At 41.4% G+C, this 18,792-nt stretch overlaps 1 protein-coding gene across 1 annotated transcript in view; it reads left to right on the plus strand.

Moving 5' to 3' along the window:
- Positions 1-18,792, plus strand: part of LOC143035146 (golgin subfamily A member 2-like) — a 65,822-nt gene that overhangs the window by 36,593 nt on the left and 10,437 nt on the right. Inside the window, exons 14-15 of the mRNA XM_076201768.1 lie at positions 3,931-4,116; positions 8,552-8,707. Of these exons, the coding sequence (XP_076057883.1) occupies positions 3,931-4,116; positions 8,552-8,707 (342 nt within the window). The remainder of the gene's footprint in view (positions 1-3,930; positions 4,117-8,551; positions 8,708-18,792) is intronic.

Genomic DNA, 18,792 nt, shown 5'->3' on the forward strand with positions numbered 1-18,792 from the left:
GATAAAATTACACTGCATTATTTCCCCAGTAACACTACCAGTTTATCTATGGTGCACCCCCACCCCTTCATGGAAGAGGTCATCACCTTTATCCAAACAATGTTCTTTCAATTTCTTTAATCACTTAATTGTTGATGGAGTCAGAAGTTATACTTCAAAAGTATGAATACTAGATGGCATTCAGAACAGTTTGTAGTAATATATTGTATAACATAAGCTCTTGAAAGGAACAGTTTAGGAGTTAGTATATCATTAGTGAAGTGACCATAGTTCTAGTAATTGCAAGTAAGTATTGAATGTGGCAATAATTTGGACAGAAACCTAGTTCATATAGATACAAGTCCTTTAAGGTGATGTACAGTCTCTTTTTGCAGGAATGATGATCCAGATATTTTAGTTCATTTTATTGTTGTGAATGCTATCTATTCTATCTATATGCCAAGAGCTTTTACCCCCATATAAGGGAGGTAGCTAAGTCATAGGCACATACTTATTTCCACCTATTTCACTCCCCTCCACCACCCTTTCCCCCTCTCCCATCTCAGCTCCTCATTGATGATGGGTTATCCCTGCATCCCACCAAGTGCCCTGGGTCAAATGCAGTGCAGCAAGACACAGTATATTCACAGCAAGGCCACTTTACTTAGTCAGTGACCCCCCCTCCCACCTCTGTCCCCTCATGCAGAAAAATAGAACATATATATATATATACAGTCAAACCTCGGTTTTCGAACATAATCCGTTCGAGAAGGCTGTTCGAAAAGCGATTTGTTCGAAAACCGAAACAATTTTTCCCATTATAATCAATGTAAATAATTTTAATCCGTTCCAAGTCTAAAAAACAACTTTTTCTAAAAAAAATTGTTACTATTTTACACCATAAACTGCACTGTATACTGTTTACCATAAATAAGTGTATCCCACTTCTTTTCTTAAACTTTTCAAACCACCCTCTGCTTGCTTGAAAATCAAACCCTTCCGGAATAATGCTAGGATCTTTTTTTATCAAATCTTCATACAATTGTCTTGCTTTGGCACAAATTGCATCTTCACTAAGAGTATCACCTGCTAACTGTTTCTCATTTACGAAAATCGGCAAAAGTTTCTCCACTTCCTCCAATACCTGTGGCCTTTGTTTGCTAAAAACACTTGATCCTTTAGCCACATCACTTGCTTTAACCTGGTCTTTATTTTTTAGGATGGTGCTTATCGTCGATTTCGCCATCCCAAACTCCTTAGCCAACGCAGACACACGAACGCCAGATTCATATTTCGCTATTAATTCTTTTTTAAATTCAATAGTTTTGCGCACTACTTTCCTCTTTTCTTCGCCACTTGAACTTGCTTTCTTTGGACCCATGATTAGGGGCTAATACACGATGCAAAGATGAAAAAAAGTCAGATTTACGTAAATAAGAACGAACACGTCTGCTCGGAATGAACTTTGATCGCAAATGCGCTACGGAGGAAGCGTCCTTAGCATTCGAGTTCTCTCGGCTCGCGAGTGAGCCGCGTTCGGGTACGCTCGGCTTCTTTCGGTTTGTTCGAGAGCCGAAATTTGGTCGAGTTCTGAGACGTAAAATTCTCGAACTTTTTGGTCGAAAACCGATTTGGTCGAGAACAGAAGCGTTCGATAACCGAGGTTTGACTGTATGTATATACACCAATGGCTTATTTTCCCCTTACAAGGGAGGTAGCCAAAAACAAAGGCATAAAATCCACCCCCACCCATTCCATCCCCACATACTCCACTCCCATTCTCCCACTCCCTCCCTCTTAGCTTGGCTCCTCCTGGATGACGGATCATCCATGCATCTCAGCCACTGCCCTGGGTCAGAAACAATGTAGCAAGACACACCACATCCACAACAAAGCCACTTTATTTAATCAGCAAACCTCCCTCTCTGTCCCCTCATGCAGAAAAAGAGAAGGCGGGGAGAAATCCCTTCAGGCTGCATCAAAATATCATTCACTCGGACTTCATCATTCACCCCTCCCATCAGAGAATCCTCCATACACAACCATTCTCCACACACCCCTATATTCTGTCTTCTCCCTTCCTTCCTCAACAGACATTCCCCTCTTTCTCAATGCCTCTTTTACCCCATCCATCCATCTCATCCTTGGTTGCCCCCTCATGTTCACTCCTTCCACCTCTGCCTTCCACACCTCTTTTACTAATCTTTCTGGACTCATTCTTTCCATGTGTCCAAACCATCCCAATACTTTCATCAACCCTATCCCAACTCCCTTTCCACCCTCCTCTCCTCCTCACCTCATTTCTCACTCAATCCAACCTAGTAACCTCTACCATACTTCTCAGACATTTCATCTCAAACACATTTAAACTCTTCCTCTTTTATGTTCCATGTTTCTACCCCATATAGTGCTGATGGCACAATTACTCTTTCATACAACCTCTTCTTAGCATCCATTCCCAAAGAAAAAAAAAGAAAAAAAAAAAAAACATACATACATACATACATACATATACCAAGACTTTTTCCCCCTTACAAGGGAGGTAGCCAAAAAGGAAAAGGCATAAAATCATTTCCACCCATTCCATCCCTGAATACACTCCACACCCCTCCACCCTCCCTCTCATCTTAGCACCTCCTGGATGACGGGTCATCCCTGCACTGAGAAATCCCTTCAGGCTGTATCAAAATATCATTCACGCATAAGCACCCCCTACTTCCCCATCCCTCCCTTCCTTGCATAACAGTATCATCCATACACACTAATTCTCCACTCATCCCTGTCTCCTGGATTCTCCCTTGCTCAACAGACATTCCCTTCTTTCCCAGTGCCCCTTTTACCCCATCCATCCATTGCATCCTCAGTCATCCCCTCAAGTTCACACACTCCATCTCTACCTTCCACACCTCTATTACTAATCTTTCATCATTCATTCTTTCCCTGTGTCCAAACCATCCTAATAATCTTTCATCAGCCCTATCTGCCATCTCCTTTTCCACTCCCACTCTCCTCTTCACCTCGTTTTTCATTCCAACCTAGTAACCCCTCACTTCTCAGACATTATCTCAAACACATTTAAACTTTTCCTCTTTGCCTCTTTTAAATTCCAAGTCTCTATCCCCATACAGTGCCATCGGTACAATGACCCCCTTCATATAATCTCCTCTTTTAATCTCCCAAGGCATTTATTTGCTTCTCTCAATCTACTATTTACCTCCACTTCCATTCTTCCCTTTCCTGCCACATGCGACCCTAAATAACTAAAACCATCCACTTCCTCCTGCCTCTCTCCTTTTAGACTTACTTCCAACTCACTAGTAATGATAACTGTTGCATCACAATTTGTTGACTGGGAACATCTAGTCCTATTGTAGCAAGCAGTAATCTTGACTTCCTCTCTTGAGAAGAAATGCTGGACTATTGTTGTCATTCCCTAGACTGTCTGGCTGAGCAGTCCCAATACTGGACTCTATTAGTGTGGGTCTGTTTCTCTGTCACCAGCTAGCAGGAGGAGGACAAGAAAGAGGGGAACAGTTGTTACTTGTCAGTTGTCCTTGTCAGAAAATGAAAACATGTAATCAAAGTTGATAAGTGTTGAAAGAGAAAGGCTCTGCCAACAGGTGAGTCAGGAAAGCACCATGTATGAAATTTCTATTGCTACAACATTTCACTCATTCAAGCTTTATCACATACATAATAAAGCTTGGATGAGCGGAACATTGTACCAATAGAGACATTGTCCTCTCATTGTGCTTTTTGTAACTCACTCGATAATAATTCTTGTGTCAGTTCTAGAGACTGAGTGCCAATGTCTTGGGATTTGAAAATGAGTGCTGCAGAAATTATTATTTGCAATATCCATCTTGCAGGACCACTTCAAACAAGTACCCATCATTGGCCCCTTATGAATGTTATATTGGACACATGATTTTCATTCTATTTTACTTGCAGTTGAAGATTCAAATACAAACACAGAATCTATTCCCACGGATTTGCTTAAGCAAATGGAAATGGAGAAAAATGCCTTGGAATCCAAGAAAAATAACCTGATTCCAAAGCTAGAAGAGGAACAGGAAAAAATTAAGACTCTAGAAGAAAGACTGAAAGCAGCACAGAGTGAAGGAAGTTCCAATGAAGGTAGGAAGTATATACATCTTATGAGAAAGATTGACCTTTGGTATGTTTTAACTCTTTCAGTTGTATAGTATGCACTATAGATTTGGTTTAAGTGGCCAGTTGTTTAGAGTACTGCTACTTGTGGTGGGGGTCAAGGTGACAGCAGTTTAAACCCTGCTGCCAGTAAGTTGGGCCAAGGGAATGTTTCATTAAATTTCACACTACAAAGTCCTCTGTAAGGGACACCATCCTAGCCTCCAGGTAGGGAGAATTCACAACATCCAAAGCTCAAGAGGTATATAAACAAAAATTTCTTCTAAGTGGAAGTTAACAGATTTTTTTTTATAGACCAGTGTCATTCATAATCTCAATAGTTTCAGATGACAAGGAGGATAACTTAAAGGATACATCAAATTTAATTAATATCTTAATATCTTAAGTATACTACGACTGTCCCTCCGTTATGCTGTCCCCCAACCCCTTGTTGCTGTCCTGTACCATTTCTCTGAGTATTCTCTTTCTGTGATGGGGGAATTCCCTGTGGTGGGGGAAAAGAATACTGCCACCAAGTATCCCACTTGGATCGTAAGAGGCGAGAAGAAAGGGACGGGGAGAGGGACTAGGCATCCTTCTCCCTGTAGCCCCACGGGGCATATAACCTAAAAAGAAAAGTGAAGGCATAAGGGGTGCTGGAGGGCCTCGGGCCAGCACCCTAAGGTTTGGGTCTTTTAATGTGCGTGGATGTGGTACAGATGAGAGTAAAAGGGAAGAGATAGGTAGTATGTTTGTGAGAAGAAAGATGGATGTGTTGGCTTTGAGTGAACCTAAGTTGAAAGGGAAGTTTGGGAGTGTAAGTGGGAGGTTATCAGGAGTGAAGAGAGGGCGAGGGAGGGAAGGGGTGGCTATTCTAGTAAGTGAGGAGATAGGTAAACAGGTAGTGGAGTGGAAGGAGGTTTCCTCAAGGATAATGTGGATGAAGGTGAAACTGGGAAAGGAGATGTGGGTCTTTGTAAGTGCATATGGGCCTGGCAGTGAGAAGAGCGTGGAAGAAAGGGAGGCCTTTTGGATAGATTTAAATGAGTGCATAGAGGGTTTAGGAAGAAATGTCAATGTAATAGTACTGGGAGACCTTAATGCTAGGGTGGGAAATGGTCCAATCGATGGAGTGGTTGGGAAGTGTGGAGTTCCAGGAAAGAATCGTAGTGGAGAGTTGATGGTGGAAATGTGTCTAGAAAGAGAGTTGATGATAGCAAATACAGTGTTTCGGAAGAAAGTCAAGCATAAGTACACATGGGAGAGGGTGGTGGAGGGAAGGGTGGTAGATAGAGCGCTAATGGATTATGTAGTGGTAAATAGGATTATGATAGGAAGAGTTAAGGATGTACATGTGCTAAGGGGAGAGGGTGGGGGAATATCAGATCATTTTTTGGTGGAAGGTAAGCTGAGAGTGGAGGATAGATGGAGAAAGAGGAAAGGGACAAAAGGTAGGGAGGTTCTTAGAGTGAACTCCTTGAATGAAAAGGAAAAGGAGGAGGAGTACGAAAAGAAGCTGAAGGAGGAGTGGGAGGGAGTAAAGGATGGAGCAGAGATGGGTGTGGAGGAGGAATGGGGATGGTTCAAGGAGGGAGTCTTAAAGTGTGCAAGGATGGTGTGTGGAACAAAAAGGACAGGGGGAAATAGAAGAAAGGGTAGTGAATGGTGGGATGAGGAAACAAAGAAGGTTGTTGAAGAGAAGAAGCGAGCATTCACAGATTGGTTACAAAAGAGGACGGGGGAGTCATATGAGACGTACAAAGAAAAGAAAAGAGAAGTAAAGCAATAGGTAAAGGAGGCAAAGAGGAGAGCAGATGTGAAATGGGGTAGGAGTATGACAGAAAATTTTGAAAGTAATAAAAAGATGTTTTGGAAAGAAATTAAGAGAGGAAGAGGAGGCGAATCAAGTAGGGAAGAAAAGGTAAAAGGTACAGATGGAGAGATGATAATGGAAGAGATGGCAGTAAGGGGAAGATGGGCAGAATATTTTAGGGAGTTGCTAAATGTGAAGGAGGATAGGGAAGGAAAGATAGCTGCAGTGGGAAATGCGAAGAAAATGAGAGTGATGAGTGAGGAGAATGGAGGAGAAATAGGGAAGGATGAGGTGAAGGCAGTTGTAAAGATGATGAAAGCAGGTAAGCCACCTGGTCTGGATGGATGCCATGCAGAATGTCTGAAAAAGGGAGGTTCAGTGATGGTGGACTGGTTGGTGAGGTTATTTAATGTTTGCTGGAGAAAGGGTAGAGTACCGGAGGACTGGAGAAGTGCCTGTATAGTTCTGCTTTACAAGGGAAAAGGGGACAAGTGTGAATGTAGTAGTTTCAGAGGGATTAGCCTGTTAAGTGTAGTAGGGAAGGCTTATGGGAGGATCTTAATTGAGAGGATTAGGAGAGGAACAGAGGGAGTAATTGGTGAGGAACAGTGTGGTTTTAGGACAGGTAGAGGTTGTGTAGATCAGATCTTTGTGGTAAGACAGATATGTGAGAAAGCTATAGGAAAGGGGAAGGATGTTTTTTGGGCTTTTATGGATCTGGAAAAGGCTTATGATAGGGTAGACAGAAAGGCACTGTGGGAGGTTATGCAGATTTATGGGATAGGAGGAAAGCTTTTGGGAGCTGTCAAGAGTTTTTATGAGAGTAGTAGAGCTTGTGTCAGGATTAGAAATGGAGAGAGTGAGTGGTTTGAAGTAAAGGTGGGACTTCGTCAAGGATGCGTTATGTCGCCCTGGCTGTTCAACTTATACATGGATGGGGTGGTGCGAGAGGTGAATGCTAGGGTAGTGGGTTAGGGATTGGAGATGGTTAAAGAAAATGGAGAAAAGTGGGAGGTGAGCCAGCTGTTGTTTGCGGACGACACTGCGCTTGTGGCAGGGTCAGAGGAGGGATTGAGGAAGCTGGTGGCAGAGTTTGGGAGAGTATGTGATAGAAGATTGCTAAAGATAAATGTGGGTAAAAGTAAGGTGATGAGATGTACAAGGGGTAAAAGTGGCAGTAGACTGGAAGTGAACATTAAGGAAGAGTGACTTGGAGGAAGTGGATAGTTTTAGATACTTGGGTGCAAGTGTAGCAGGAAAAGGTGGAGTGAAGGTGGAGGTAGAATGTAGATTGAGAGAAGCGAGTAAATGCCTTGGTGGATTAAAGAGTGTAATGAGGAATAGACATTTGGGAATGGATGCGAAGAGGAGACTGTATGAAGGAGTGATTGTGCCAACAGCACTGTATGGGGCAGAAACGTGGAGCATAAGAGAAGAAGAGAGAAGGAGTTTGAATGTGTTTGAGATGAGGTGTCTGAGAAGTATGGTGGGGGTTACTAGGCTGGATAGAGTGAGAAATGAGGAGGTGAGGAGGAGAACAGGGGTGAAAAAGGATTTGGGAGATAGGGTTGATGAAAGAATATTAGGATGGTTTGGACACATGGAAAGAATGAGTGAAGAAAGACTAGTAAAAGAGGTATGGAAGGCAGATGTGGAGGGAGTGAACATGAGGGGACGTCCTAGGATGAGGTGGATGGATGGGGTGAAGGGGGCTTTGGGGAAGAGGGAAATGTCTGTTGAGGAAGGAAGGGAGAGGACGGAAGACAGAGGTGAGTGGAGAATGGTTGTATATGGATGATGTTGTGATTGCATGAGGAGGAATGGGTGGGGGTGGGGTAGTATGCGTGAGTAAAATTTGACGCAGCCCGAAGGGATTTCTCCCCGTCCTCTCCTTATATGCAAGGACGATTAAATGAAGCGGCCTTGCTGTGGATGTGCTGTGTCTTGCGACACTGCTTCTGACCCAGGGCGGTGGGCAGGGTGCAGGGATGACCCGTCATCCAGGAGGTGCTCAGATGAGAGGGAGGGTGGGAGGGGTGTGGAGTGTATTTAGGGATGAAATGGGTGGGAGTGTTTTTATGCCTTTCCCTTTTTGGCTACCTCCCTTGGAAGGGGGAAAAAGCCTTGGTATATGTATGTAAGGTAGTATGGATTTAGATCAGAGACATTATGCTTGTCCATCCATCTAGATTTTCTATGGCAGACATGCAACAGAAGTGAGAAAGATGTACTAGTTTAAATTTATAAATAGAATCAAATATCCCTAGATGTAACCACCACACAGAAAACACTGAACACCTCATCCTGCACTGCCCCACACTAATAATCCCTAGACAACAACACAATGTGACCTATGGGAGGTAGCCAGCTAAGGCCTCCACCCCCATTTCATACCTATCCAGCACTCATTTGTTTTCCCTTTTATTGACTTATTTATTTTATTTCATTTCATTTTATTTTATTGAGATTTGTGGGACTGTCAACTGCCTGGACTCCATCCTAGCAGCAGCCTGGAATTCCCTTTTATCTTAGCTTCCTTTGTAATGTGTAATCATTATATAATTTTCTTTGTGTAATGTGTAATCATTATAGATATAATTTTCTTTGCAGGAGATCAGAGCACAAGCTTTTCTGATTTGAAGAAAGCTCATGAAGCTCTGGAAGCCAGATTCACAAGAAGCATGGACCAAGTTGCCCGCTTAAGTGACGAGAACCAAAATTTGGAGCATACGATTCAAAAGCTACAAATTGAAACTGAAACTATAGGTATTTCATGGAAAATTAGAAATATAGTTTATTTTTAGTTGGTTAAATGGAAGCTTGCTGGCTGAGCGGGTTAGCCCGTCATTACTTTTGGCAAAGTTTGAGGGGATGGCGGTTCGAATCCTGCCACCGGCGAAGTTGAACCAAGGGCATGGTTCATTAAATTCCATGCTACAAAGTCCTTTGTAAGGGGCACCATCGTAGCCTTCTGATGGGAGGAGTTTGTGATGTTAAACCATATCATATCATTTATGTATTTATATTTAAGTTTTGCATGGTTCAAGTAAGGAGTGACAGAAACATGAATGTTGCCAACATGCCTTGCCAACACAACTGACTGGATTTAAAAAAAAATCAACCGCAAAATGAGGCAATGAAACAATTGAAAGAAAAACTTTTATCCTATTTGTTCCTATTTCACTTGTCCCTTTTACTCCTTTCCTTGTTGCCCATGAGAAAGTTGCATCACATTATTTCTCCAGCAGTGATGCTATTTCATCCCTTGTGCTTCTGTTTTGTGAAATGTGGTGTCACCTTAATCCCTACATTTTTCTCCAACACTGTCTCCCAGGCAGAGTGTCACATGTTTGACATAATGACCTTAAGTTCCTTCAGCCAGTGATATGGAAACAAAACCAGACCAATACAACACAGACCACATACAACAGTCCATAGTTTCTTCCCAGAGAGTTCTGTGGGAGAACCTGAAGACTGCTGCCAGCTACTGTGGATTTTTCATTCATTGAAACTTGAAGCATACATACGTAAATACATATACCAATGGTTTTTTCCCTCTTACAAGGGAGGTAGTCAATGTCAGAGGCATAAATCCACTCCCACCTATTTCATCCCCACATATTCCACTCCCATTCACCATGCCTTCCTCTTTTCTTGGCTCCTCCTGGATGACGGGTCATCCCTGCATCTCACCCACTGCCCTGGGTCAGAAGCAATGTAGCAAGACACAGCACATCCACAGCAAGGCTGCTTCATTTAATCAGCAACTCCCCCTCTCTGTTCCCTTGTGCAGAAAAAGAGAAGATGGGGAGAAATTTTCAGACTGCATCAATGTATCATTCACACATACTCCCCCCCCCCATATCCCACCCACTCCTTCCCATGCATCACAGCAACATCCATACACAACCATTCTCCAATCATTCCTATCTTCTCCCTTCCTTCCTCAACAGATTTTCCCCTCTTTCCCAATGCTCCTTTTACCCCATCCATCCATCTCATCCTTGGTTGCACCCTCACATTCATTCCTTTCACCTCTGCCTTCCATGCCTCTTTAACTAATCATTCTTCACTCATTCTTTCCATGTGTCCAAACCATCCCAATACTCTTTCATCAAGCCTATCTCCCAACTCCCTTTCCACCTCTGTTCTCCTCCTCACCTCCTTGTTTCTCACTATCCAGCCTAGTAACCCCTACCATACTTCTCAGGCACCTCATCTCAAGTTGTTATTGTGCAGGATGTGTAGGCTATGTTTCTTGTGTGACTGATAAGGTAAAATCCAGTTCTTGAAATAAGTATAGTTGATACAATGGAGAAAGAAAAAGATGAAAGAATATTAAATGAATCAATGAAGAGAGGCCTAGATATAAGTAAAGTGGAATCACCAAGAGGTGTCATCCCCCAAAAAACATGTTTAATTGGCACTCCAAGGATAAACCAAAGGTGGGAGAACAACAGGTTTTCAAAGAAATCCAGGAGAAATAGGTAAAAGCTTAGATATAGATAGAGAAGTTAGATATAGTAATGCATTAAGAAATCGCAAAGTAAACAAATTATTGGAAGAAATCATAGATTTAAAATTGGACTACTGAGCTGTACTTTGCGTAAGAGTAACAAGCAAATGATTAGAGAATTAAGTGACCTAGAGTGAAATTGATATCTCAAAAGAGAAAACGAAAGAATGAAAAATGAGGACAAAAATAAAGATGAACTGAAAAAGGAGGTAAAGAAAATTTTTGAAAGAAATAAAGGATGAAGGGAATATTTTTTGAAAGAAATTGACAAAATTCACAGGATAGGCAAATATTCAAAAGAAAAACAACATAGACCTCTGAAAATAAAACTAAGAACTCGTATGATAGCCGAGGAGGTATTATCGAAAGCAGTTAAATTAGCAGACAGCGAGAAGTTCAAATATATATGGATAAAAAAGGAAATGAGTGATGAGGAAAAAGAGAAAGACAAGGCTCTCAGAATTGAAGCCAATGATAGAAATGAGAAAAGAACAGAGACGGAAAAAAAATAGTTTTTTGGAGAGTACTGGAGTTGAGACGGAAAAAATGGCATATCAGAAAAATGGAAACTTAAACCAAAAAAAAAAAAGAGAGAAGAAAATATGAAACTAAAAGTGGCATACACAAATATCAATGGTATGATCTCTGGAATTAATGAACTAAACAACTGTCTAGAAATAGAGAAACCTGACATTATGGGAATTGTGGAGACAAAACTGAAAGGACCTCTATCAACAAGTATAGTGGGACAAGGTATATACATCCACTGGGTGAAAAATAGAACAGACAAGCAGGGAGGAGGTGTCATGATATTGACCAAAAAGGGTTTAAATGTGACATAGATGAAGGTAAAGGTAATGTGGAATTAATTGTGATTAAAATTGTAAACAAAAATATGAAAAGCAGAAAATTTGTAGAAGTGTGTGTGTCACCAAAAACACAGGCTTGGTCTGATAGTGATAATTCTAAATTACTGGAAGACACAATGAATGTGCTAAATGAGTTATTGGAAGAGGGTGGTAACATAGTAATTATGGGTGATTTTAATGCAAAGGATATAATCTGGGAAGAAATGATAGTAGAAATGGGAGAAGAACTTTGGAGCAACATTTTACTGGATATGACAATCGAATACACCTTAACACAATGGGTTAAGGAAAATACTAGATGTAGAAACAGTGAGGAACCATCAAAACTACATTTAATATTAACTTCTGAACCAGATATCATGAACAAAATGGAGTATAAAACAACAATTGTAAAGAGTGACCATATATTAATAGAGTTTGAATTCAAAGAACAAACCAATGTAGGAAGGAATGATAAACTTAGAGAAGGAAGATTAATGTACAACAAAACGGATTTTGTAAAACTAAGAAAAAATTTCCAAAACACAAACTGGGATAAATTCTTCAAAGAGGAAACAAAGCTGAAAGACAAATGGAACATATTCAAAGAAAAGTACGAGGAAGGAATTGATAAATATGTACCAAAGAAGAAGCAAAAAGGTATAACAAAAGGTGCAGTGAGTCTAAAGTCAGAAGAGACAAAGCCTGGAAAAGATGGAAAAGAGACCAAAAAAAAAAAAAAAAAAATGACAAACATATATAAAACTTAGGAATGAATATGTGAATACACGCAGGAAAGAAAAAAGAAATTATGAAAAAGATATAGACAAATGTAAGGATCAACCTAAACTCTTTTACAGATATGTAAATGACAAATTAAAGGATAAACACGAAATTGTAAAGCTGTGTGAAGGAGATACAGAATATATGGACAACACAGAAATGGCAGAAGTTATGATCAGACATTTCAGGTCTGTTTTTAAAATTGAGAGCTCACAATTTTGGGAAGATGGACAAGAAGAAAGACCCCCTAAAATGAAAGAAATAAAGGTAACAGAATGAAATAAGAGACCAAATAAAAAACCTAGATGTTAGGAAATTCCATGGACTGGATGGAATTGCAAATTGGATACTGAAAGAGTGTATAGACGAACTGATGGACAAATTATACAAGATAATAAACTTTTCACTCAAAGAAGGAAAGGTACCACAAGATTGGAAAGAGCAAACATAGTACCAATATATAAAGGAGGAAACAAAGAAGATCCTACAAACTTCAGACCAATATCCCTTACAAGCACAGTACCACAAACTTAATATGCTTTTACTCGAGATTAATTGAGATAACACAAGAAAGAGATGGCTGGGCAGATTGCACCTTCTTGGACTTGCAGAAGGCTTTTGACAAAGTACCACATAAAAAGTTAATATGAAAAATTGAAATAATAGGAGGAATACAAGGTAAGCTACTGGAATGGATGAAGGATTTCTTAAGTGGGAGAAAAATGAGAGTGGTACTTAGAAACAAAAATTCGAACAGGGAAGATGTGATAAGTGGCGTCCCACAAGGCTCTGTATTGGCTCCTTTAATGTTTGCCATATATATAAATTGTAGCAGGATCAGAGGAGGGATTGAGGAAGTTAGTGACAGAGTTTGAGAAGGTGTGTGAAAGAAGGAAGCTGAAGATAAATGTGGGTAAAAGAAAGGTGATGAGATGTACAAGGGGAGAGAGTGACAGCAGGCTGGAGGTGAGCATTAAGGGTGAAAGACGGGAGGAAGTGGATAGTTTTAGATATTTGGATGCTAATGTGGCAGGAAAGGGAGGAGTGGGGGTGGAGGTAGAATGTAGATTGAAAGAAGCAAGTAAAGCCTTGGTTGATTTAAAAGTGTAATGAGAAATAGACATCTGGGAATGGATGCTAAGAGGAGGTTATATGAAGGAGTGATTGTACCAACAGCATTGTATGAGGCAGAAACATGGAACATGAGAGAGGAAGAGACAAGGAGTTTGAATGTGTTTGAGATGAAATGTCTGAGAAGTATGATAGGGGTTACTAGGCTAGATAGAGTGAGAAATGAGGAGATGAGGAGGAGAACAGGGGTGGAAAGGGAACTGGGAGATAGGGTTGATGAAAGGGTATTAGGATGGTTTGGAGACATGGAAAGAATGAGTGAAGAAAGATTAGTAAAAGAAGTATGGAAGGCAGAGGTGGAAGGAGTGAATATGAGGGGGCGTCCTAGGATGAGATGGATGGATGGGGTGAAAGGGGCATTACAAAAGAGAGGAATGTCTGTGGAGGAAGGACGGGAGAGGACAGAAGATAGGGGTGAATGGAGAGGGGTTGTGTATAGATGATGCTATGATGCATGAGGGGGAGTGGGTGGGGGGTGGGGAGGTATGTGTGAGAAGAAAATTGATGCAGCCTGAAGGGATTTCTCCCCGTCTTCTCCTTTTCTGCATGAGGGGACAGAGAGGGGGGGTTGCTGAATTTATGAAGTGGCCTTGCTGTGGATGTGCTGTGTCTTGTGACACTGCTTCTGACCCAGGGCAGTGGACAGGATGCAGGGATGACCCGTCATCCAGGAGGTGCCAAGATAAGAGGGAGGGAGGAGGGTGGGGGGGAGTGGAATATGTGGGGGGTGGAACGGGTGGGAGTGGTTTCGCCTTTTTCTTTGTGGCTACCCCCCCATGTAGGGGGAAGAAGCCTTTGGTGTATGTATGTATGTATGTATGTATAAATGATATGGATGAGAGAGTGAATTTTTACATGAACTTCTTTGCTGACGATGCCAAATTACTCAAGAGAGTAAGCACAGAAGAAGATTGCAGATCGCTACAAGAAGACCTGGACAAAATATGGGAATGGAGTCAGAGATGTGAAATGAACTTTAACATTAAGAAATGTAGCATAATGGAATTTGGAAAAAGTGAAAATAGAATATCAAGTCAATATAAAATTAGAAACGAAATCAAAAAAGTCGATTCAGAAAGGGACCTGGGAGTGATTATCTCAAGTGACTTGACACCTGATAAACATGTCATTAAATTATTTGGAGAGACTTTTAACCTATTAAGATCAATGAAAGTGCCCTTTGAATACATGGATGAAGAAATGGTAAAGAAAATAGTGTTTACACTAATAAGACCTAAACTAGAGTATGCTGCAACACTATGGGCACCTAATACAAAAAATAGAAATAATTCAAAGAGTGGCGACAAAAATGGCACCTACACTATCAAATTTGACATACGAACAAAGATTGGAAAAATTACATCTATCAACACTGGAACAAAGAAGAGAAAGAGGTGATTTGTTGACCATTTACAGAATTATGAAAGGGATGGAAATTCTTGATAGAGATGACTTGTTAAAATGGGACAGAAGAGAAACAAGAGGACATGAAAAGAAACTAAAGAAGGATAGTTACAAAAGAGATTTGAAAAAGAATAGCTTCCCACATAGAGTGATTGATGTCTGGAACAAACTAAATGGAGAAACAGTGAGTGCCAAAACTATATAAGATTTTAAGAATAAACTGGATGCAGAGAGATACGAAAATGGGTCACTACAAGCATAGCTCTCATCCCATAAAATACAAGTGGGTAAATACATTTAAACTCTTCCTCTCTTATGCTCCATGTTTCTGCCCAATACAGTCCTCTCAGCACAATGACCCCTTCATACAATCTCCTCTTAGCATCCATTCCCAAATGTCGATTTTTCATTATACTTTTTAATCCCCCAAGGCATTTACTTGCTTCTCTCAATCTATATTCTACCTCCACCTCTACTCCTCCCTTTCCTGCGACATTCGCACCCAAGTATCTAAAACTATCCACTTCCTCCAGTCTCTCTCCCTTAATACTCATTTCCATTTTGCTGCCACATTTTCCCCTTGTACATATTGTGGCAAAGTAGCATTCAGTTGATACTTTAGGGTCTATGGGGCACCCCTACGGACCACAGCCACACATTATTTTGTCTGTGATAGAGGAAAACTGTTCATAGAGAAATGATGACCCTTTTATACTACAACTGTCCCTCCGTTATGCTGCCCCCCAACCCCTTGTTAGTCCTGTACCATTTTTCTCAATATTCATTTCCTTTTTTCGCCTACCCTGTGGTGGGGGAAAAAAATGCTACCACCAAGTCTTCCCACTTGAGTCATAAGAGGTGACAAAAAATGGGACGGGGGATGGGATTATTTTGTCTGTGATAGAGGAAAACTGTTCATAGAGAAATGATGACCCTTTTATACTACAACTGTCCCTCCATTATGCTGCCCCCCAACCCCTTGTTAGTCCTGTACCATTTTTCTCAATATTCATTTCCTTTTTTCGCCTACCCTGTGGTGGGGGAAAAAAATGCTACCACCAAGTCTTCCCACTTGAGTCATAAGAGGTGACAAAAAATGGGACGGGGGATGGGATTAGGAGTACTGCTACTTGTAGCCCCAAAGGGGACATTCCTAAAAAAAAGTAAAGGCATAAGAAGGTCTAGGAATTTTCCAACCAGTACCCTAAGGTTTGGGTCTTTTAATCTGTTCGGATGTGGTACAGTTGAGAGTAAAAAGGAAGAGATAGGCAGTATGTTTGTGAGAAGAAAGATGGATGTGCTGGCTTTGAGTGAAACTAAAATGAAAGGGAGGGGAGAGTGTGAGTTTGGGAGTGTAGTTGGATCTCATGAGTGAAGAGGGGATGAGAGAAAGAAGGGGTGGCTATACTAGTAAGTGAAGAGATAAGTAAGGGTGTAGTGGAGTTGAAGGAGGTTTCTTCAAGGTTGATGTGGATGAAGGCGAAGTTGGGAAGGGAGGTGTGGGTTTTTGTAAGTGCGTATGGGCCTGGTAGTGAGAAGAGCATAGAGGAAAGGGAGACTTTTTGGGTAGTTTTAAATGAGTGCATAGAGGGATTAGGGAAAAATGTCAATGTAGTTGTATTAGGAGACCTTAATGCTAGGGTAGGAAATGAACAAATAGACAGAGTGATTGGGAAATATGGAGTCCCAGGTAAAAATTGTAGTGAAAAATTGATGGTGGTGATGTGTCTTGAAAGAGAGTTGATGATAGCAAATACAGCGTTTATAAAGTCCAGCATAAGTCACACATGGGAGAGGGTGGTGGATGGAAGGGTGGCAGATAGAGCATTAATAGACTATATAGTGGTGGCCAGGAGTATGGTAGGAAGAGTTAAGGATGTACATGTTTTAGGGGGGAGAGTGGGGGAATATCAGATCATTTTCGGGTGGAAGGTAAATTGAGAGTGGAGAATAGGTGGAGAAAGAGGAAAAGGACAAAAGGTAGGGAGGTACACAGAGTGAACTACTTAAATGAGAAAGAAAAAGAGAAGGAGTATAAGAAGAAGCTGAGAGAGGAGTGGGAGGGAGTGAAGGATAGAGTAGAACTAGGAGTGGAGGAGGAATTGGGATGGTTCAAGGAGGGAGTCATAAGGTGTGCAAAGATGGTGTGTGGAACAAGGAGGACGGGAGGAAATAGAAGGAAGGGTAGTGAGTGGTGGGATGAGGAAGCAAAGAAGGGTGTAGAAGAGAAGAAGCAGGCTTTCATAGATTGGCTACAAATTAGGACGAGGGAATCGTATGAGAGGTACAAAGTAAAGAGAAGGGAAGTTAAGCATAAGATAAAAGAAGCAAAGAGGAGAGCAGATGTGAAATGGGGTAAGAGTATGACAGAAAATTTTGAAAGCAATAAAAAGATGTTTTGGAAAGAAATTAAGAGAGGAAGAGGAGGCGAATCAAGTAGAGAAGAAAAGGTAAAAGGTGCAGATGGAGAGATGATAATGGAAGAGAAGACAGTAAGAGGAAGGTGGGCAGAGTATTTTAGGGAGTTGCTAAATGTGAAGGAAGATAGGGAGGGAAAAGTAGTTGCAGTAGGAAGCGCTAAGAAAATGAGAGTGATGAGAGAGGAAAATGGAGGAGAAATAGGGAAGGATGAAGTGAAAGCAGCTGTTAAGATGATAAGAGCAGGTAAGGCACCTGGGTTGGATGGATGCCATGCAGAATGTCTGAAGAAAGGAGGTACAGTTATGGTGGACTGGCTGGTGAGGTTATTTAATGTTTGTTTAAGAGAGGGTAGAGTGCCGGAGGACTGGAGGAGTGCCTGTATAGTTCTGCTTTACAAGGGAAAGGGGGACAAGTGTGAGTGTAGTAGTTTCAGAGGGATCAGCTTGTTGAGTGTAGTTGGGAAGGCTTATGGGAGGGTCTTGATTGAGAGGATTAGGAGAGGAACAGAGGGAGTAATTGGTGAGGAACAGTGTGGTTTTAGGACAGGTAGGGGTTGTGTAGATCAGATTTTTGTGGTAAGACAGATATGTGAGAAAGCTATAGGAAAAGGTAAGGATGTTTTTTTGGCTTTTATGGATATGGAAAAGGCTTATGACGGTAGACAGGAAGGAACTGTGGGAGGTACTGCAGATATATGGGAAAGGAGGAAAGCTGTTAAGAGGAGTCAAGCGTTTTTACGAGAGTAGTAGAACTTGTGTTAGGATTAGAAATGGAGAGAGTGAATGGTTTGAGATAAAGGTAGTACTTCATCAGGGATGTGTTATGTCGCCCAGGCTGTTCAATCTATACATGGATGGGGTGGTGCGAGGGTAGTGGGTCAGGGATTGGAGATGGTTAAAGAAAATGGAGAAAAGTGGGGAAATAAGCCAGTTGTTGTTTGCTTATGACACTGTGCTTGTAGTAGGATTAGAGGAGGGATTGAGTAAGTTAGTGACAGAGTTTGAGAAGGTGTGTGAAAGAAGGAAGCTGAAGATAAAAGTAAGGTGATGAGATGAACAAGGGGAGAGAGTGACAGCAGGCTGGAAGTGAGCATTAAGGGAGAGACTGGAGGAAGTGGATAGTTTTAGATACTTGGGTGCGAATGTGGCAGGGAAGGGAGGAGTTGGGGTGGAGGTAGAGTGTAGATTGAGAGAAGTGAGTAAATACCTTGGTGGATTAAAAAGTGTAATGAGAAATAGACATCTGGGAATGGATGCTAAGAGGAGGTTATATGAAGGAGTGATTGTGCAGACAGCACTGTACGGGGCAGAAACATGGAACATAAGAGAGGAAGAGAGAAGGAGTTTGAATGTGTTTGAGATGAAATGTATGAGAAGTATGATAGGGGTTACTAGGCTAGATAGAGTGAGAAATGAGGAGATGAGGAGGAGAACAGGGGTGGAAAGGGAGTTGGAGATAGGGTTGATGAAAGAGTATTAGGATGGTTTGGACACATGGAAAGAATGAGTGAAGAAAGATTAGTAAAAGAGGTGTGGAAGGCGGTTGGAAGGAGTGAATATGAGGGGGCGTCCTAGGATGAGATGGATGGATGGGGTAAAAGGGGCATTACAAAAGAGAGTAATGTCTGTTGAGGAAGGACGGGAGAGGACAGAAGATAGGGATGAATGGAGAAGGGTTGTGTATGGATAATGCTGTGATGCATGAGAGGGAGTGGGTGGGGGATGGGGGGTGAGGAAGAATGTATACTG

This window comes from Oratosquilla oratoria, chromosome 18 (genome assembly GCF_046742065.1).
Source record: "Oratosquilla oratoria isolate Oo_2021 chromosome 18, ASM4674206v1, whole genome shotgun sequence".
Classification (NCBI taxonomy): domain Eukaryota; kingdom Metazoa; phylum Arthropoda; class Malacostraca; order Stomatopoda; family Squillidae; genus Oratosquilla; species Oratosquilla oratoria.